Source organism: Poecilia formosa, unplaced genomic scaffold (assembly GCF_000485575.1).
Source record: "Poecilia formosa unplaced genomic scaffold, Poecilia_formosa-5.1.2 Scaffold93, whole genome shotgun sequence".
Taxonomy (NCBI): domain Eukaryota; kingdom Metazoa; phylum Chordata; class Actinopteri; order Cyprinodontiformes; family Poeciliidae; genus Poecilia; species Poecilia formosa.
Window position 1 is genome coordinate 473,777 of NW_006800032.1, and position 22,239 is coordinate 496,015.

The following is a 22,239-nucleotide window of genomic DNA, read 5'->3' on the forward strand; positions in this document are numbered from 1 at the left end:
ATATATAATTTTTTTTTTTCCTTCTACACAGACTTTGTTTATCTTTCCTCCAGCGCCCCTTGACATTCACATCTATTTCAGCACAACAACAGAACTTCTCTGCGTGGTGAAGGTCAGATTCGGTGCTTCCCCCGAGCCCCGGGGTTCTGCTCAGACTGCTGATATGTGCGATGAAGGAATGGAAACGGCAGACTGCGTAATCCGTGCCTGTATCCATGGAACCCACATAGCGAATATCGATCAACAGAGAATCAGGTCAGGCTCCGCCCCGTCCCGAGATGAGCTGAAATTGAATTTTTCTGGAAAATCTTCAGGTTTTTTTTCCCCTGTCGAGGATTTGGGCTCTGATGTCGACCCTTCCTTGCAGTTTGAGTCGTGCCCAGCGGCTGTGAAGGCAGACCCACACAGCTCGGAGTAATATTAGCCCTCGGCTCCTGAAGGTTCCGACCGCTGCTGGAATAATATTTTTGAAGTGTGTATTCACAGCGGCTCCTATATTTGAGAAAGCCTTCCGTTCTGGAAGCAAAATTTAATCTTTTCCTCAATTAGAGCCAAAGCTGGAGCTCAGCAGGAGGGGCCGGGGGGAGGAGCCGTAAATCCTCATATATATCCATCAGTCAAAGCATGAATAATCTCCTGTTTGTTTTTGGGCCTCGCCACATATTTCATCACCAGCTATTGTTTTGACTCGATGCGTCGGTGTCTGTCATGCCGTCGGCGGGGTTTTCATTGCCCCGCTTAGCGCACGTCTCGGTTTGGAAGAAGCGGGTCTGAATGAGGCCGCTGACCTCTGTCAGAGTCTCAGATCTTCCTGTTAATGGGCCGGGGTCAAAGGTGGGCTCGCACTCGCGCAGATGCACTTAAAGCGCCGGCTCTGTTTTTTTCTCTCCTATGAGAAAGTGTTGTCGATTTCAGTCCCCGAGACATTTCAGTTGTTGCAGCAAAGCAAAACAAAAAAAAAGAAAAAAAGGAAGGTTGCTATGCGCACACATCCAAAACACCGAAGGAAGCACATGTGTCATCACATTTTAATTGTGGTCATTGTTGCACCCTATAGATAAGTATATAATGGAGTTTTATTTGACAGCAACAACAGGAGAGCAGAAATCCCCTCCCAACATTTCATGTGTTAGGTTAATCCCACTGACTGACATCTGCTTGCTAATCGTGGATTGCCTGAGGGTTGCAGAAGCTATCTGAGTTATTCTTGAGGGAAGATGGTGCGGTATGTGGAAGAAACGTTTAGAGACACAAAAAGAAAGGGAAAAAAAAAAAAGTTACCTTAAGGTGTTTTCCCACGCTAGGAGGAATTTACTTGTTTGCACACCCTATGTTTGCGTTTAGGCAAGACAGAAATGTCAGTGATGGAAAGGAAAGCATCCCTATCAATAATCACGTAAATCTAAGAAACAACTAATCAGGTGAGACTTCAAAATCATCGTCAGTGTTTAATATACATGAGCCATTCAGAGACATGAGCTGTAAAACTACAATAAGCTCTGAGTCACTTCAGGAATAAATACCGAACAAAATATTCCTTTCACCGTCTTTCTCTTCATACTTCAAAAATAAATTAATGAAAGTTTATTTCAAGTTTTTATGTGGATAAATGAGTACAAAAACATCATATTACTACTACTTTAGAAGCAGCTGGATCTTTTTAGCCTCGTTATTCTTCATTTGCGTGGCGAAAGCACGGCAATTATCCCGAGGAGGGGAAAAAAGACACTTTGTACCCCTCTAAAGCTCAATTGAGCTGAAAATACTAAACATAGTCCATTTTGAGCCTTTTGTGCTTTGTGGGTTCCCGTAGAAGATCCCCAAAAAGACTCAAGTTGTGGTTAAATCAAGTGGAGGCCAGTTAAATAGTTGAGTCTGGTGTGTTATAAGTTACACATGAAGTGTTTCGTGTAGCTATCTTACGCAGCCGCCTAAAACTGTGGAAAAACATTCCAGCCAGACAAGAGCTAACGCTAACAGCGACTCTGAAAGGATGATTGTATTTAGCCAGTTATTATTTAAATAACCGGGTTTATCTGCTTTATTGCAGAGAGAGAGAGAGAGAGAGAGACAGCGGTGTTTCTTCTAATAATTAAACCTGCCTCGTGGAAAACGGATAGCATTAAACAGGCTTGTTGTCAAAGGCGCTCTCTGGCCGGGAGCAGGATGTTTCAGTAGCTGCTGTAAACCCGGAGCGAAACCAGAGGAGAAATGAAATCTCATTAAAAACACTACATAATGACTTTAATCCTCCGCGCTGTTATGTAAAAGGCAGTGGGATTACTGACGAACACACACGTGCTGACGCCGGCTGCGTGCTTGATGCTAGCATGTGCGCGGACATATTTATAGCCGAGCTTGTCCTGATACAGGTTCAAAAACATGCAGAAATAGTTTTATTTGTTGTGTTTTAAAGGACGTATTAGGGGAATTTAGGAATAACTGATGGTTATATGGGTCAGATTATCATCTTATTCAGGTTTTAGGGTTTGTTTTGCAAATGTTAGCATTACTTCTCCCTCAAACTGGCCTATACTCACAAGTATTCTTCCAATATAAGCTATAAGCCTGTGGAGGTTTGCAGTTTAGTTTATTTGCCTCTAAACTGAATATAAATCCCATTTTCTGGGCGCTGATGCAAACTTGACCGCGTTGCCGCTTCTCTGATGTGTCGATCCGCCCGCCATTTGGTGCCTCTTTCTCTCTCCTTATCCAATGATTATCTCTGGTTAACGTGTCCAGGTCTGAGGAATCCTCCCTAAATAACTCTCCTACAGGTCCAGGTCGGGTTCAGATGCCGCTCAGTCTTTATTCCTGGGAGACGCCGGTGCGAACGAGCGAAGCTCATGGTTATGCCGCCGCAATCAGACAGTCCCATCACATCTCAAACACCTTTGCTTCGCTTCACCGCATCTCTATCCAAAACATCTAATGCATTATCTCATCCGAACAAGTCGGGCTATAGCACCCTGGATGTATTATTGATGAGCTGTAGATTCGGGTCTGCTTTACGGCGAATCCACAACAGCGCTATCAAATATTCAGCACGGATTGGCAGGGACTAACGCAAGCTTTTGATTAGTGATGGGAAATTAGCTGGACGAAAGAAAAGGGCTATTAAGTGAAGCGGTAAGGTTGGTAAAGCTAGAGGCCTTGAAATCGATTTAGCGTAATGAGTTCTTACAAAAGGTCAGGACGAGGCTCGGTTGCTGAAATATCCGCTCATCTTTTGAAGAGGTTTTCAGGTAAACAGATTATCATTTAAAGTGGAGTTTTTTTTTCTTTTTCCTGTAGGTCTAGGTTTCATCAATGAAATAGCGGAATGAAAAATGACTCAAGATGTGCACTTCTAATAACAAATCGATTTATGATGACATTTAGCTGGAGGAACGTGGAGCAGTGTGTGTTTTATACCCCAAGAATCAAAACGCATTCCGACGTTCAGGAGTTATGACAGTTGGAAGGGCCTGGAGCTAGAAAAATATTGATCATTGTTAGGCCTGTCACGATAACAAATTTTGCTGGACGATTAATTGTCTAAAAAATTATTGCGATAAACGATAATATTGTTCCAAGACCTTTTGACACTGATTTAATGGAAAAGACTAATAATGCATGTGATTTCCTGCCATAGATAGATGCACTTTATTTTCAAAAGAACACATAACACTGGGACTGATAAATTAGATAAACAAAACAACCAAAAACAAAAATAAAATGGATTCTCAGTCTCCATTAACAAAAAATGTACTTGAATAAAAACTAAACAACAAGCCAAAGTGGAAATAAATATTGCATTCAACAGAAAAAGTGCCAATTATGAAGTCTGTATACTATATTGGCCTTCAGTAGATTTAAATAGAGAAGATGGGCACAGCCGACTACCTAATGCAGTAGTTCATACTACACGATTTTTTGCCCCTATTTTCTCCTTATGACAATCTTAGAACCTTGGCCGATCTAAGATTGTCGCTGGTGATTTCATAACCGATCATCATGTAGTGTGATTTAGATCGTCATGGCCACTCCGATCTAAATCGGGGTTTTTCCCCGACTGGGAGATTAACGCAGCCTGTTGAATGTGACAGGTAGCCAATCAGAAAGCGCGGATTCTCCTCGTGCTTTCTGAGGGGAAATTACGGAGGGAATCCCAAACAGCTGACACGGCGCAACCCAAAATCCAGTGGACATTGGAGATGATTTGGAAACAACATTAATATTTATTCAACGTTTCGTGCAAAGAATATAGAAATGACAAGGAGAGGAGTTGGAGCCAAATTCCTACTGCAGTTGATAAACCCGGTAAGATAAACCTGGTAACTTTTCAGCTGTTCTTCGTTAACGTGACATAAATAGGCTATAATGATTTTCATTCAGTCAGGACTTTACGCTGACTCTAGACACATGCATCACAGGTAGATTCTAGTAAAGCATTGATTAATGCCTGATATTAAAATTAGTTAACTGGACTTGTAGCCATTATTTTGTGCCCATGTGGCTGGACACCACACGGCACGATCAAACCCGATTGAACCGTTATACCTAGGATTTCTTTCGGCTAATGTGTCTCTCAGGTTTTGAAAATGGGCCGAGAACTCAAGTAGTGTGCGCTGGACATTACACTAAGGAAATGAGGAAGGGAGGGTCAGTGGAGAGCACCGGAGCTGAGCCTTTTTTCATTCAGTGTCATCAAAAGAAAGAAAAAAGGCAGGAAGAGACGATAAAGCCGATAATTAAAATGAGGTCGATAGGTTTAATTTATCATGCCATTAATTGATTTATCGTTTATCGTGACAGGCCTAAATTGTGTGTTTATGCGTTGATACATGCCTGGTCTTGTTCCTCTGGCTTCCATGGCACTTGTTCCATGTATACTTTATTATCTCCTCTTCTTGAAGATATATAAACATGTAGAAATCAAGAACAACCAGAATGTGCAGCAACGTCTGGCCTCAGGCAACGCACCAGGCGTGGACTGATAGTCTGGTTTGACTTTGTCAAAGTATTTGCATACTTTGGTTTTATCCTGCTGTTTCGAGTTGAAATGTGACAGTGTTATATGTAGAGTTCACACCAGGGCAATGTCTAAGCAGCTGAATTTGTTTGTCGTTTAATTAAAAGGGGGCTGAATTTGGTAAAAATTGACATGTTATGATGATATTCCCTCATCAAAAACATACCTGGCCTTGATTCTCTCATGCATGTTTGAGAAATCCTTTACGTCTCCCCTGGCAATCATTCAGCTGAGCAAAACGCATTGGTTGGGCCTAGCCTTGGGCCCACCTTCAAGCATCTGAGGAACCATTAACTCACCCCACTCCACTCCTTCAGACTAGCCAGGAGGAATTAGCAAACACTTGGTGAAACTGCGCATCATGCTGAGTTCATTGTAGGAGCTTCATCTCAGTGCAATGTTTGTAAAAACACTGTTAATAGAGAAGCTGTGATGACTCCCTGAAGGCGGATATTCAGAAAGAGACAGAGTTCTTAAAGCAACAGAGGCCCAATTTCAAGGCATGAAATTACAAAGTCAAATTTCCTTTAAGTCATATTTGATGTATATACAGCATTTTTACAAATGCTGTATATACAGCCCTTGTTTCAGCCCTGAGTTTGTTTCATCAGGGCTGAAACAAACTCAGCCCTGATGTAGCTGCTGACTGCTATTCATAGTCACTTAGTCTTTAAGTCAGTTGAGCAGCAGTGTGCAGCAAGAGGTGACAGAGGAGAAAACTCTTAGTTTTTCTGGCACTTTCTCCAACACCTCATGAAAAGGAGAAGAACATTCTGATGCAAAACTATATTCACCTTGGCTGCTCATACGGTTGCTCAGCAACTGGCGATCAGCTGGGCACCTTTCATCTAAATAATGTAGCAGCTTTGTTTTCCAGTCTCGGGACACGCTCCCTTCCCAGCATGTCCCGAGACTCGTCCCCACCAGACAGAGGGGGAATCCGTCCTCTTGCATGAACTCTGAAGCCCTCCCATGCGGACGGCTGCGTTTCCCAGACATCTGCAGCACGTTTCCTTTCTGTGTGGCAGGCGAAGGAAGCGGAATGGAAAAACTGCTCCCTCCGCCCACTGTGTAGCCACATGGCAAAGGGAGGAGAGCAGTCGGTCAGGAGCCCGCCGGCCGCGGTCGGGCATATTTGTGGTCGGCTTTCTCCCTCGACTTCAGACTGAAGCTCGGGCCTGCCTCCGCTCGCTCCTTCTCAGGCGCTCGAATCGCTTCCCCACCAAAAAAAAAAAAAAAAAATGTCCGGGATTACAATCAGAAAGGCAGCGCTTTCTCCTCACTCATTATGTTTCCCCTGCCTCCCTCCCTTGCCTGCCAGACTCTATTTATACTGACTGGGGCGACTCACAAAAAAGGGAGCACCCCCTTTTCTAGCAGGAGAGGATTTGGCCCACATCAGCAGGAGCGGTTCACCGCTGTTCGGCACTCTCTGGCCAGAATGAATGACTTCCATCCATTGGCTTGTGAAACCAGGGGAAAGGGGGAACAATCAGACATATATACCAAACAATGGAAGCAAAAAAAAAAAAAAAAAGCTTTGAGGGAAACAAACTCAGCCCTGATGTAGCTGCTGACTGCTATTCTCTGCGTCCGTTCAGGGTCTCTCTCTTGAACTGGATTCTCCTCTTCCTCTTAGCCTAGTTTCTCTGAACAGAAATAGATGCAATAGAAGCTGCAGATCCCAACAGGTCTCTGTTGGGGGGAGGGGCGTGTGTGGAAATGAAACCTGCCCTCTCGCCAGCTTCTGGAGGGCCTGTCTGCGTGTCGGTCTGGGTTGGCTGTGTTTGTTGTCTCGTGCCTTCATTTGGATTTATTTCGCCGCCACCGCCACCTCAACAGTAAATCAACAGTTTGGGTCCCAGTCACAAAAAGTACTATTCATATCTCCGAATGATCAGCGACCATTCATTTGCTCTGAATGTGCCATTTGTGGCACGGGCAACGCGCGAGCTGCGATTTGAGTCATTTCTTCTCCATCTCTGCCGCTCATAAAGGCAGACTTTATGAGCGGGTGGGATAAGCGCGAGCCGCCCGGCCGGCCTCCTTTCTGTTTTTAACTGCGACGTGCCGCCACTGCTGCTGCTGCTGCTGCTGTGCGCGCACGTACGTACGCACGCGAACGCTCCGGCTCGCGCGCGCACCAATCGTTTCGTGAAAGAGGGCTTTAAGTGTTACAGATGACGAAAACCTGGCTGACGTCACAAAAATAGGTCAATGGGAGCAGTTTAAACACCTCGTCAGTAGTCCCCCCCCCCATCTTTAGTCTGAGCCGGTGGAGTGGGAGGCATGTGAGGGGAAGGGAAGGGAGTGGCCTGCCGCTGGGCGCTGAGCACCTTGACTGAAGGTAGCAGCAGCAGCAGGTGTTTGCGTGAGCCGTCAGGAAGAGCCGCATTCCTGGGATGTTTCCCCTCATTCGGCGTCGCGCCGAGCCGCGACGGCTCAGAAGCTCACTGGTGTTTCTCAATTACAGTTCACTGCGAAGCTACTTCGGAGCCTTTGAGCTTTTTTTTTTTTTCACACTTTGTCATGTTACAGTCAGAGACTTCAAGGCATTTTAGGAAGCTGGTGCATTTACGTCTTAATGAGTAAAGGTTTTTGTTTTTATTTTTATTTTTTTCTGGTATAGGGCACCAACATTGGCTCCAGGCCAGGGGCCCTCATTTTTTTTAAAATCCTGCCCTAATGGTGGCATATTAGAAGAAAGCCTTTATAAATAAGAAGTCAGAAGACGGGTATGGGACATGGATGAGAAGTTGAAGAAGATCCCTGGCGTTTGCGATGGACAGCCAATTCATCGCTCTAATGACATAATTTCATTGACGAGACATGGTGGTGGCAGCATCATGCAGTGGGAATTTCTTTTTTCTTTTTTCCAACAGATACAGTGATGCCGGTTATGTTCAGGTTATATAAATATATTTAGATCAAATCATTGAATGGCCCAGTCAAAGTCCAGAGGATCAGTGGAAAGAGTCACAGACTGATGTTCACGGATCCAACAGTTTGCATAATCTGACTGAGTTTGAGCTACTTTTTTTTAATTTAACCTTTCTTTCACCAGGATACAAAATCTAATTTGTCTTCGGTCCAGCAAATTGCAGTAAAGGTGCCGCTAACAGAGTTTCCACTAAAGGGTGCTGAATGCAAATCCACACCACACTTTTCAGATCTTTGAGTGGAAGACAATTAGAAAACCTTTCACTTCACAATTATGTGCAACTTTATCCTGTTTTGCCAAATAAAATCAAAAAGTACACAGAGGTTGCTGTATGCAATGTGACAAAATGGAACAAAATCTAGGGATAAATACTCTTACAAGGTGAGATACGAGATGTTTGGTTCACGAAGCTACTGGAAATATCTCTTTTTTTGCTTTTTTCTTCATCGCTTCCTGAGATTTTCTTCTGTCGAATGTTGCACATCAAACTGAGTTCTAGTAAACTCAGTTTGAATATTTAAAGAAAAAAACTGCCTTCCTTTCTCTTGACCTTTATCTCCTTCAGCTCACATACAGCATCGTCATGGCAACTGCAGCGGTGCTGCTGGGCTTCAACAAAGGTTGAAGCAGCGAATAAAGATCAAGATCCGCTGAAAGGCTGTAAGGGCGGATCGGGGCAGAAACGGATCGTCAGGAGAACCGGCTGAATGTGAAGCGGTGGAAACGCTGCAGACGTGCAGCATTGAGATGCTGCACGCAGTCTCTGCTGCTTCCCCGTAATCCCCCACAGATTAACTCACTTCACTGCACGGCTCGTTGCACTTGAAACTCATGCAACCCACTGGACGACTTTATCTGTCTTCCATCTCTGTTTTTATCGGGGGGTTTTTATCAATTGCTCAACAGTTAACTCTCACGGTTTTTGTCCTTCTCATGTAACAGTCACCGCTCTTTTGGGGTTGAGGTGGTTTAGTGGTTGTAGCCGCTCTGCTCAGTTTCAGTCAACAATTCCAGATCTGCACTCGGTGTCTTGCCGCCTGCTGTGTTGACTCTGTGCTGTGCTTTTTTTTTTCTTTTTTTTTTTTGAGTAATTGCCTGGTAATTGTGCTGTAAGAACTAGCCGGGTGTGGCTCAGACGAACCCACACCGTGTCCAGGAGGGACGCTCCACCATCTGGTGTAGGAATCCTCATCACAGCAGATGTACGAGAGTGTGCCTGTGTGTGTGTGTAGCAGTAGTAGGGCGGGGAGGTGGGCTAACAGTCAAGGCTAATTACTGTACAGCTGCAGTTTTACACGTTTGCTGCTGTTTGACAGGGTGGACAGAGTCCCTGTTGCAGCTACTGCGTCTGCAGGGAGAGTGTCGGTGAAGCCATGCAGACATTTGTCAGTAAAATACTGTGTAGCTGGTATCTTTTAATTCATTTTTACCCCAGCTTTAATGTGTTTATTGTTTCATCAAGGCATTCTTTTGCAGTCGCATCATGATATCAGGAATCATGAGCGAAGTACTTGGTCACACATGTTGGGGATTGCCCCCACGTTTGCCAAAAAACATGTTTTATTTGTTGCTTATAATGGCTCGACTGTTCTTGTGGGTTTTGCAGCACAAGAACGGTGCTGGAAAACCCACGTGCGTTTCATTAGAACGTTGTCGAAAGTTTGTGTACTCCAGTAAGTAGATTCACTAAGCACACTGTATTAGATCCTCGACTCCACTTGAATTCATATTCATTCGTCTTTAGAACCGTGCCGTTTTTCCTAAAAACTTGCTAGCTCTTCAGGAAGCATTAAAAGTCACATTTAACTCCTTCTTGTCATTACGCCTGGCCTTTTCAGCAGGCGCCACACCTCAGAAACAGCGAAGTTACCGTCAGATTCTTTGCGTTAGCAGCGAGCGACGTGTTCCACTGAAACCCGAAACGATGAGCAAACTTAAGGCGAGCTATCGCAAAAGACAAACAGCGGAAAGATTTTCTTACTGTAAACCTGAAATGTGCTTCCTGCACCGTAGGAATGTGAAGCCGGTGGTCTGACTCAGATCACTGGTATGTGCACCTGCAACCTGCTTTACACCGCCTCCCTCCGTTGCCAGGGATGCCGTGCAGGTTGTAGTCGGCTGACTTTCTGTTCCTGTTGATAAAGTGGACTCTTTCTCGCTCTTTGCCCCCCTCCTGAGATAACGAAGGACAGAAAGTCTTTCCAGAGATCCAGGTGGACTGCAACTACCGGGGTTTGCTTGGTGATGGTGTGCACAGGAGAGAAGCTTTTCAGCGTGTTATTTATATATTTTTTTTTTACCCATTTTCATGAGCCGTGTTGCAATCCCAAAGCCGTGGCACTGCCAGGCACATCACTCTTTGTTTGGACTGCTGGAATGTACAGCTTAGATAGTACTCTCGCTTACTTATTATCCTGATTAAAAATGTTATATATATATATATATATATATATATATATATATATAAAACTTTCAAGCTGGTGCTCTCAGGAGAAAAGACATTTGCTGCTTCTTGTTTCCTGATTCCATAAAGGAATCTCCTCTAGCTCTGATCTTATCTCCTTCCTGATTGGGATCTTCAGATGTTTATGACGTGTTAAAAAAAACTTTATGAGATTCTTTTTTTTTTCCCTTCACGCCTGTAATCAACACAAACAAGTCGTAATGCTGTGATGTGCAGATATTCGGCACTTTTCATCTGCATCCTGGCCCTGAGAGTTTGCCAAGCGCGGGATGCCGGTCGCTTCATTAAAACGTTGGTGTGGATTTTGAATCTTGGGTTACAGTAAAAGGACTGAAATGTCTTCAAAGGCCCCGATGGTTTCTGTCATGCCAGTGTGATGTTTAATTACTTCTGCATGTTTGTGTGCCACCAGATCCACGAACCGCATGCAGTCTGTTTCACTGTCATCAAATGAAACTGAAAACATTTTAGAAAACTTGTCCTGCTCTCCGGAGTTGTTTAAATGAGTCAGAGAGAGTTTAATGATGTAGAAAGTGTGTGTGTGTGTGTGTGCGTGCGTGCGTGCGTGCGTGTGTGTGTGTTGGGAGACTTTATGGCAGAAAAAGTGGTTTGGCAGTTCAAAACGTTCAAATGTAACAGCTTGTATGTTTAGAGATTTTTACTGGATATGCACTAATTTTTCTATGATTTGTTTTTGGTGAAATTCAACAGATCATTTAGTAGCAGTGGTATACCAAACGTCACTATTTGTCAGCAAGTCATTTCAATGTCGTAGATAAATAGCTCCTGCATCGCCTTATTTAACGCGATAGTGTCATTTGTCATTTTGGTGAGGTGCAGATAAAGAATCTATGCTATAGAGAATCGTAATTCCTACTCCTAGAAATTCTGAAAAATCGATTCTACGTTTTTGCCGCTCCTATTTGCGAGTTTACTGCATATTGCATTCGGCATCCACTCAGCCACTATACAACGACATTTCGCCTGCTGTGTGCATTTTGACTAGTTCTTTGATATTTTCCTGTTAGAGAAAATGCCAGGCAGCTAGGCTAACCTGCTACAGGTAAATTAAGTTACAGAATTTTATGCACGAGCCTATTTTCGCTATAAACTGATGGAATTTGACGCGGTACAGAACCTTAGAGTATAGCTTTAAATAAAGGCGCTATTTGTTTACAGTCTTTTTCTCTTGTCCGTCACATGGTACAAACGGAATCTCTGGACCATTTGAGTAGAAAAAAAAGATTTTTGAATTAAGAATTGTCTCCGAATCGAATAGTGACCCTACGAATCGGAATCGAACATTTAGGCACTGAAAGATTTGCATTTCAACCCAAGTAATATTACTTAATCTCACGCAACACTATGCAGACACTCCGTCTGCGCTCATGAAGAGTGACTGACCGCAGGAAGAAGGGTGTATGGATCTGAAAGTGAAGCTGATGTCATGGCCTACTTCCTGATTAATCTGGTTAATAATTAATCAGAGAACAGCCTACAATCAGAGCCGCACGCTATCGGATCTGTGCTGCATAGCAAAATATATATATGTACCAGAATCATAGGATGGCAAAGCCGGAAGATTACGCTCTTAAAGCTGCATTTATCTATCATTTAAATGGAAGGAAGAGTCAATATTTTTCACAAGTGTATTATCTCCCAAGATGTTACTTAATAATTTATCCGTTCGGCACAGTGCCGTTACCGTGTTGAAGGGGTTCGGTTTGTGTTAGCTGTGAGGCGGCCAGGGAGGCAGACTGGGCTTCACTGCTAATCCATCCTTCTTTGATCTGGGTAACGGCTGTTTTAGCTTCTTTTCAAGACATTTTTAGAGAATATGGATCCTGTTAGTTGTGCATCAATTGATTGTTAATGGGCGTTACTGATGTGCAGCTCTCCGATATCAAACATGTTGGGATTGGTAGTGGAATGGTGTCTCGTTTTTTTGGTAAAGTTAAGTGGCAACAGCAAATCACATGTGGACTTTTTCCAGTTTGGAGGTATAACAGCACCAAGAAAGTTAGAATGGAAATACAGCTCTGGAAAAAATTAAGAGGCAACTTAAATGATCACTTTGTCTGATTTTACTTTTTGTGTTTGAGTAAAATGAACTTTGTTTTTTTTTTTTTAAATTCTATGAAGTGCTGACATGTCTCTAGTATTTGATGCAGTGCTTTCAGACCTCAAACAATGCAAAGAAAAAAAGTTCATATTTGTTTAGAAACAACAATACTAATGTTTTGACTCAGAAATCAATACTTGGTGGTAAAATCAGGAGGTTTTCAATGGGGTTCAGCGCAGTGGGCTCTTAATTTTTCCAGAGGTGTAGGTGAGGAGAGAAAAATGGGATTTCTTCTACTCTAAATAGGAGATTTTACACTTATTACTTCACATAGATAAATGTTCTTAAGCACCGTGAAGCATAGACTTTACTGGTAGGTCTTTTTATTAAGCTCAGTGCTGTATGGCAGCCTGCAGCACAAAAGAAAAAAATCCATTCCTCTTCATGGATTATAGCTGGATGACAGCCTCTTGGTAAAGTTCTTAGCTGTCAAGAGTCACAAAACACTTCCATAAAGCCAGACAGGATTGTGCTGCTAGTCTGATCAACTTCAGTGGTTGTGATTAAGTGTCTCATTACGCCTCGAAACCACACTTATGTTTTCTTCTTGTTCCCGTGTGCAGGCGTTCTGCTCGACATCCAGCGGCACTATGAGGTATCCGACAGTGGAGCCGGCTTGTTGCAAACAGGTAATTCTCCTTCAATCCCTTAATTACACATGAGAAGAAAAAACGAAGCAGCTCCACTCCTGAACGCATATCTGTGCGATTACTGTAATTACCGCAGTAGTGTCATTTTAAAAGAATGGGACAATGAACAACAAGTGGTTGAACTGCAAATCTTTGGCTTTGATCTCAGCCTATAAAAATTACATGTGTATTAACACAGATCCAGCAGCTACGTTTTCACTTTTTTTTTTTTTAAACGGAAACTCGGATAAATTTGTTGGACGTCAACTTTACAGACGTTTTAAAGAAAAATATTTTTTTACCAGAGATGCAACAATTAGAATTTGACATTTAAAATTCACTTTAAGGCCAATGATAAACGTAGGACAAAGATAAAAGAACGACCGAATGCCATGCTAGCGAATATGTATAATTTCTATACATATTCGCTAAAGAAGGTAGGACTCTAAGATTTCCTTAACATTTCCAAATTCATTTTTCATTCTTTGATCTTTGACAGAGGTTAAAAATTAAATGTGATGAGTAAAATGGAGTCTTTACACTCCGTCCAGCCATCTTGAATGAATGAACGGCAGACGTGTCTCAGATTTCCATTAAAACACATTTTCTTTTAAATAACGTTCTTCTTTTGTTTCTAAAAACCCCACTGATGCTAAAAATGCTCCTTCGTTCCTGAATGAAAGTTGTTCATTCAGGAACAACTTCCACACTGAAGAGTGGTGTTGACATGCTAGCAAGGTGTGGTGCGTTCACTGTTCAGAAAAAAAGGTTGGATTGTTGAAGTTCCGACCGTTCAGTTTTAAGCGGGTCAGAGCCGTTGTCTAAATCTCCAAAATGCACAAAACGTTTCCGATTTCAAGACTCCTTACATGCACAAACATTTAAAGTTTTGACGCACATGTCGGCCTCAGATGAACTCTAGAAATATGCGTTGGACTGAAAATGAAGCTGTTTGTGTTTTTTGCTCTTATACCACTGGATCCCATCGTGACTCAAGCGACAGACTTGCGGTGGAAGCATTTCCTCCCGGCAGCGTCAGTGCGGCAGAGAGGAAAACACAGCTCCAGTATGCGCGCTGCCAGAGTCTGACGACTCCGGTTTGGGGCATGGCTTCCTGTGCCATTCCGAACCCCGAAATAAATCCATCTTTTAGGGAGATACCGTCCAAAGCCCTCTTATTGGAGGACAGGACCTCGTCTTGTCTCTGCCTGTGCGCTCGGGCTCGTCCAAACGCCGGCCGCCTCTCCTCACACAAAGTGCCATTGAGGACAAGCGGGCAGGGTTGAGGCAGGGAAAGAATACGGTCCAGTGTTTCCCTCCACTTCACTCTGTGTTCCTGAACTCACTCTGGTTGAACGGCGGGTTAGGGACGAAAATATCCAGCAGGAAAAGTAAAGTGTTTTCACTGAATTAGGCACTTGTTAACCCTCTAAATCTCATTTACACCTACAGTAATCTGGTTTTACATGACCCTTTGTGTATTTTGTGCCTCTGACTCCTCATGTGAATTTGTGGTAATTGCCCTGAGTTGCAGAAAGTTTTCTGTCTGCTGTGTGCCTGCTGCAGCCTCTGCGTTTGTATGGGAGAAACCAGAAATGATGAAGGGTGTTTTGTTTTCATTGGCTTGTTATGTCTGCTGAGCACAGAACCACATTTGCAGAGACTCAAACACACTTGTGTTTGTTGACTTACAGAGACAGCTGATTTATCCCCTATACCTTTAAAGTCCATGAAAGGCCCTCATAAAGCCAGGGGCATAGAGTTTCGGTCGCACCGTGACTGGGCCCCGTCTGTTTTGCTCTGGACTCCACTTGGCCCCTGATATCCAGGTGACCCTTTTCTCACACCGGAGTGAGGAATTGTGCTTGCCGGGGCCTCGAGCTGTGAGAGCTGGGTGGGTGCAGACCCCGAACCTAGGTGTGAAGAAGAGGTTTGGAGGGTGACGCAATGCTGGTTCTGGAAACGACAGAGTCTCAGCTCGATGTGTGGACATGGATGTTTACATTTTGCACATCCGGCGTTCCCCACCCCCAGCTTCCTTCTCCAGTGGGAACAATCCCCGCCTCTGTGAGCACCTGGCTGGTTCTGCCTTTCCTCCATCCTCTCTGGCCCGGCAGCTCGGCTCCACCTGGGAACGCAAACTGCAGACGTAGGTGTTTTGCAGGCGGTGGGCGTTGTCTCTCCGCGGAGGTTGTTACTCATTCGCTGCTGCCAGGTCAAACTGACCACACACCGCAAGTCACAGACTAAGCTAACAGCTGAGTAAGAATCACTTAACGTGCTCAAGGAAAACGTTTTTTCTTTCTTCTTTTTTTTTTTTACAATCTTCTTTGGGTTTTCTTCATTCTGCAATACAATTTCTTCATGTCAAGGTCAATGGCAAGTTGCTTCAGGAAATACCATCTTGACCAAACAGCGGTGTTGCTTCCTTGTTCCTACATCAAACACATCCAGAAAAACCAACTCTGAATAAACCTGCATGATTTATTGAGCTCATGACACTGAGATCTTGTACATCTGTAGCCAGGTTTTTATAAAAATGAATATTTCTGCCACATTGATTTAAAGAAATATATGGTACACACAGGATCGGCTTCAGGAAAGCTTTCATCCGCAGAAATACGCACAAATGAGCGTTGTTTTAAACACGCCAAACACCTAGGGGACAGCGTAGCGCAGCACTAAAACCTATGTCCACCAATCAGGTTGCGTTAAAGCAACCATGACTTCCTGTTAGGAATTAAATATGGCGCCAAATAATGATGTGGATATGGTTATTTGTTGCAGATGGTAAGCCCATCAACTTTGATAAAGAAAAAAGAATGTTTAGTCTCCTTAGCATGATGCTCCCACCACTTTGCTTCAAAGTGGTTGGTAAAGGGTTTCAAAATAAAGTATTAAGAAGCGTGCATTGTATTTTTAACACTTTATAATTACACACCACTTTGTGCTGGTCTATCATGTAAAATCCCCACAAAATACAGTGAAATCTGTGCTCCGGGGGTTGTAAAAATATTAATAATAATTTTTAAAAAATCTCAATAATCTCTCCCTAGCAGCACTGACCTGAATGTTTTTTTTTTATTATTAGTTTGTTTTAAATTATTGTTTTGCCATGTGTTGTGTTAACCCCGTGTTTACACACTCAGGAACAACACAAGGAAAATACCCTGCGGTGAGCCCAGCCTCTGCAGTGCAATTTGGCAACACAGATGCTTCCACAAGCAGCATGCACAACAGAAACGGACGAGGCGTGTGCTCACCTCTACCGAGCACATATGTCCTTCCAGACCCAAAAAGGCAACGTCTCAGCTCTCAGGTGCCGAGAGGTCGATGTGCTCAAAGCTGTGCGTCAAGTCAGAGCGGAGGGGCGCTTCGTTGTGGCCCCGGCCAGCCGATCGGGCCCTTCAGAGCGCCAGACCTAAATCGGCTCTGCTGCTGAAATATGGTGTGTGTGTGTGTGTGTGTGCGTGTGTGTGTGCGTGTGTGTGTGTGTGTGTGTGCATGTGTGTGTGGCCCTGGGGCAGAGGCTATCTGAAGTAACTGTGTCTCACACAGCTGTGGAGAGGACAGGCCCAAGGGGGCAGAGGGTATGGAAGGTTAATGGAGGAAAGGAGAGGGGGTTTCACCTGGATGGTGTTACCTTCCATGGAGGGGGGAGTTTGACTCCTTTTGTGAGGAACACGGAGAAATCTGAGAGAACATTTTTCCCCCCTCCTGGTAGCATACTGCGCTTATTGTGTCCAAGCGCTTTGAGGCAAACTGGAAAAGTTAATGAGTTGAATTATCTCTCATAATGGAAGCTGGCATGATAATTATACCTCCCTGGTTTAGCATGGAGACGGTTATTGGGGTCAGCATGGCTAGATGTACAGTGGGCGAGGCAGCTTAATCAGGGGCCTGGGCTGGAAACGGCTCACGGACCGAGTGCGCTGCCGTCGTCACTGCATGGCCAACCCACCTGGTCTGAAACATGATACCAACACACACACACACACACATACAGACACGCAGAGACACGCAGACACACACTGACTCTGCCCCGGTCTTGACAGGGTGTCAGTCTGCCGCAGCCAGCTAGAGACCTGTGAGAAATGAGGCCACAGCCACCGTGTGAGACTAATGGCCTCGGCTCGGCACACACATCCCAACGTGTCGCAGTTGTCTGCGTGAAGAATCCGAACACACGCTACTAGCAGGAGGAGGTGAAGCACATCGTTATTTAATAGGCCAAAGAACAAAGGGTGTTGATGTAAGAAACAAAAAGACAGAGCGGTGTGTGGTGAAAGATGTCAAATTAACAGGAAAAAGCTACCACCCCTGCCCTGCTATTTCCTGTATTTTCCATTCAAAAAATGCTATGCTACACCAGAAACAACAATGTTGCCCAAGCAACCTGAATTCAGCAGAAGATCCCGAGTGTGGCTCTGTTCAGTAGTTTAAACCTGCAAACTCTCAACACCACACTAAGACCCAACAACCTGAAGCCCTTTTCTGTTTATAAATAATAAAAACCTCTTCTAGTTCTCGTCACAGGGGCACGTAGCATAAAAGCTCATCAGTGTGGCTTGCACAGATGCTATAAACGTCCAGTCTATAGAGCCATTTTGTTCCCGGTTGTATCCCATTTTGTATCCCTGCATGTGCAGCGAGCTGGTTGGCAGAAAATCTGCTTGTAAGTATTTCCACACACAGATATCTAAAGTTTTACCCACAGTTCCTAGAACTGACCAGTTCAAAACTGAGCTTAACCGATTAGCCACAGGTTGTCCTAGCAGCTAGCCGCCAGCCAACTGGACACGCTCAGATGCAGGCGAGGTTAGAAAAATTAGTGCTGGTTGCACATTCAGAAGTTTCTTCATCCTTTTACCGTCTGATATACACAACATGAGCATGTAATAGTAAGCAGCCTTCACGGGCGCAACATAGAAGCAGGCAAAATGCGAAGGCCTGAGGCCTACAGGGGAGTAAAGACTGCTACATACCTACTGCAGATACACAATGGTCTCTACTCTTAAGGTGTGAACTTATATTGGTGGAAGTAACAGCGCTAGATATAATTTAGAAGATATAAGACAAATCTTTGTTAAAATAAAAGCTGCACATTTAATTTTCCATATGTTTCACTACTTTAATACAAAATTGAGAGAGAAGCTGGGATAATTCAGCGCATTACTGGATTTCACTTGTATTCCTAATAAAGTGGGCTAAGTTGTGGTGAGGAATGGCCGGCCCTTTTTTTTTTTTTTTTACATTTTAAATAGTGCAAAAATACCACAGTTGTTTCTTGAGTATTTCTAGGTTGATGGTGCATAAATAAACACCAGCAGAATGCATTGAAAAGTGCTTTAAATATTTGGGTTATTTTTGGTTACTGAGTTAGAAAACACAACTCCTGAAGCTGCAATTCTGACTTGGTGGAGTCAGAGGTCAAACTAAACATCCAACATGGCTGCCAGGCATTAAAACGTGAAAATTGCAGCCACAATTTAAGTAAAAGGACATCAAAGCACTATAACCTCAGGGATTTAAAAAAAACCATTTGGTTTTTCTGACTTGTAACTGGTTCTGCAACTAATTTGGAAGTGATGTCACTCCTACTTCCTTGTTCCAACTCCCCAAAACAAATCAAGCACAGCATCAGCCCTGTCGGGCTAACCTCATTATCAGCATGCTCAGGCAGTGCTATTTTGGCCATGATGGATAAAAATATCCGCATAAATTTATAGATTCCTTTGCAAAAATGACTGATTCACAATATATTTCTGTGGACAATATGAACACAGTTCAAGATGCGGAAATAAGCCTGAGACAAGGCCAACAAGACAACAACCAAAACAAAAGGCAAAGCACTTCGAGAACATGAAAGAAGACGCCAAGAAGGCTACATCGGCCATGGTGGCTCACATGACCAACATTTCAGGTGATACGTGTCAGTCAGAGATGTTTAGTATCACAAAGAAGTCTGTCTGTCCTTTTAAAGTGGGAAGTCGAGCTACCGTTGCTTGATCAGCTGTTTTGGCCAGTCACTGCCACTCCTATTTTGTCTCTTGGCCTCAACAGTATCCCTAGTTACCGCTCTGCCCCCCCTCCCCCTCTCTCTCTCGCTCGCTCGCTCGCTCTCTCTCAGCAGTTTGGCAGCTGCTGTTGCCTTGTTGTCACTTACAGAAGCAAAGGCCGAATGTGACATGAGAGGAAATGATAGGAGAAGAACGAACCTCCTGCGACTTCCTCCTTCTTCCTCGCGCACGGCTTCAAGTGTTAATCTTCTCCGCTATTGATTCCCAAAGCCTGGTGATTCCATTGCAGTGCTGTTCACCGGCCTTTACGCCACCCCACCCTTCCCACCTCCCCCCCCTGCTGTGATAAGAATAGAGCGATGACCTGACGATGCATTAACATCACAGCAGTGTGGCTCTGTGTCTCCGTCTCTGGTCGTTTTTATTAGGCCATGTCTCCAAAGGGGGCAGCTGTTGGGTGACGATTGGCACGCCGCCTCAGTGGACTTCCTCCCCTTCGCCTCTTGTTGATGAACCCGCGTCCTGCTGATGAAGGAATAAATACACAACCAGGTCTTTCGCAGATTTTCATGCGGATTTGACCTTGCTTGCACTTCCAAGTGCAAACAAATGTGGAAGACAGCCATGCAAATCTGAAGCAAAAGTCAGCGGCCAAGCGTTTGGGAGCATCAACTGTGTGACAGATTTTCTCCCCGTCTGTACCGCGGATTGATTGCTGCTACGTCAGGCTGCCCCTCTCCTGCAGCCATATGACATCAGCAGATCAATCGGACACTATGCGTCGCTCGCAATCGGACATGTGCGGTCCATTCGTGTTGCTGATCTGTTTCCATCATTGCCATCATTAAGGCCAGCATGCAAATCGCCATGTTGGGCTTGTCGTTAGGTTGTCTCTCCCTGCAGTTGCTGCAGTAACAGGCAGGAATAGAAAAGCTCCTCTCTCTGCGCTCAGCCGCTCTGCGACTGAAAATGATTCAAAAATAATAAGCACCCCCGGTGTTCCCAGCAAGTTTTGCTCATTTTTGTTTGTTCACGGTCGGATAAACCTACCGACTCTCTTCATTCGTACCAGACTGCTTGCCGTGTTTGGACGCAAGCAACGCTCAAAAGACCAGGCCCGTTTGCTCCAGCCAGCCGGGGCGTGTAATTCTCCCCATATGCAGCTCTCGCATCGACCAGGTATAGTGGAAACATTCGCCGCAGCTGCAGAGACGAGCCATCAGAGTGGCTGCGACACTCAATAAAACAAAAGGCTTGGCACGCCAGCTTCTGCAGGAATTAGCTGCTCATTTCATATAAACTGTGCTGCATATGGGATTTATCATGATACTGGTAAGGCTGCGTTGTTGAAATGTGAGCTGGAAGGGATTCCTGGAGAATAACCAGGGATCAGAAAATGTCAGGAATGCAGAAGCGTTTGGGGCTCCGACATGCAGTGCAGGGGGCGGAGGGGAAATCCACGACGAGGAAACGTGATGCACGGGAATGTGTGAGAAGTTTCAGTCTCTCACAGTGGCTCAGGTGTCCTACTCGCACCGAAAGTTATGTGCTGCACCCTCCCACAGCAGTCCTTCAAAACCATTAGACGGAGAAACAAAGCTGCCACTCCTTTCCTTCAGAACTCGCAAGACAGAAGCGAGAGAAGCTGCAGAGCACTGGAAACTACCAGCTGAAGGTTCCTGCCATCTGTCATTATTCTGATGATTTGTGTCAATGTCGAGCCTTCGTAGAGACCGAAGTGCTCGGGAAGAGAAAAATGTAAAACATGCAATGATGAGAAACTCATCATCTGTTTGCTGGATTTAAACACAAAGGTGTGATTGTGCGGTCTGAAAGCGAAAGAAACATTTTCAGGTCTCCAGTTCGAGTGGAAGGACCGCTGACCGGCTCTGTTTACACTGGCTCTGGATGCCTCTCAGAAATAGTTTATGTTGAACACCACTGGGTAAATTAAATCTTTGGATGTTTTTGGCCTGGGCCTACATACCCTTCAGGCTTTTCGTTAGCTTCGTTAACCCCTTTAAAATGTTACCAGCTTTGCAATGTGCGCAATAGACATGAGCAGGTTTTCTGTTCGATTGAGGAAAAACACTGAGAGTGTATTTGATCCACATGAGCCTACAGCAACTTGAATTTACTTCAGGTCTGATGTAAATTCAATGTTGTAATGTTGTGTTCCCCCGAACTGGAAAAAAAAAAGCACACTCCTTTTAACCCCTTAACCCTCAACCCCCGGAAAATACAACGGAAAAACGGCACACAGGCGTCATGTTAAGCGGTTTTTAAAACAAATCTTCAGTAATGTTCCTCTTTGGCTGTGTATTCTGTGTCTATATATTCTCTCTTTGAACTTGAGCTGCACTTCACTGGCTTTGCTGTTTTACTGAAAAGCAAAGAATCAAACGAAAGCACGGAGCTTCTTCTGTTGCTGAAAAAGAATCAACCGTTTCTTACTCCCCTTTTAACTCAACATCAAACCAAGCAGATGAAATAAAAAAAAAAACTGCGTGAGACTGTATGAGAAACTGTATGAAAACACAGCAGGCTGTGATGAGAACATTAGCTCTTGTTGAGAGCTAATGCTGAGAAAGTCACAGACAGTTCAACAACATCCGGCACCTTAATACTCCATCCATCCATTTTCCTTCACCCTTGTCCCTCAGTGGGGTCGGGAGGGGTGCTGGGGCCTATCTCCAGCTCACGTTCCGGGCGAGAGGCGGGGTACACCCTGGACAGGTCGCCAGTCTGTCGCAGGCACCTTAATACTAATCATTTAAAAAAAAACAGCCTTAGACAACAGGTACTTGGGATTGGATTTAGGTATTTAAGAATAAAGCCGTAATATATAACATTATCATACATGCATTATTAATGGTGTTGTTCAGACTGCGCTCAGTCAGAAACAATTCAGCATAAACCTGAGAGGCTCAATCCCTTTCTTACTGTGATTATATTCGTTTTTATTAGAAATAACACCATGCTAATACAGGATTAGCTCTAAATAAGATGCGCTGCACACAGAGAGGAGAGATGTTTTTAAAGAGCTCTG

General features: G+C 44.2%; 1 protein-coding gene across 8 annotated transcripts in view; it reads left to right on the forward strand.

The window, feature by feature from the left end:
• spns2 (SPNS lysolipid transporter 2, sphingosine-1-phosphate) overlaps window positions 1–22,239 on the forward strand; it is a 94,298-nt gene that overhangs the window by 29,634 nt on the left and 42,425 nt on the right. For all 8 annotated transcript variants that reach the window (XR_001662834.1, XR_001662833.1, XM_007557949.2 and 5 more), the window contains one exon: window positions 13,105–13,170. Coding sequence is in view for 6 of the 8 variants with exons in the window: in XM_007557949.2 (XP_007558011.2) it covers window positions 13,105–13,170 (66 nt within the window). In the remaining 2 variants the exon portion in view is untranslated. The remainder of the gene's footprint in view (window positions 1–13,104; window positions 13,171–22,239) is intronic.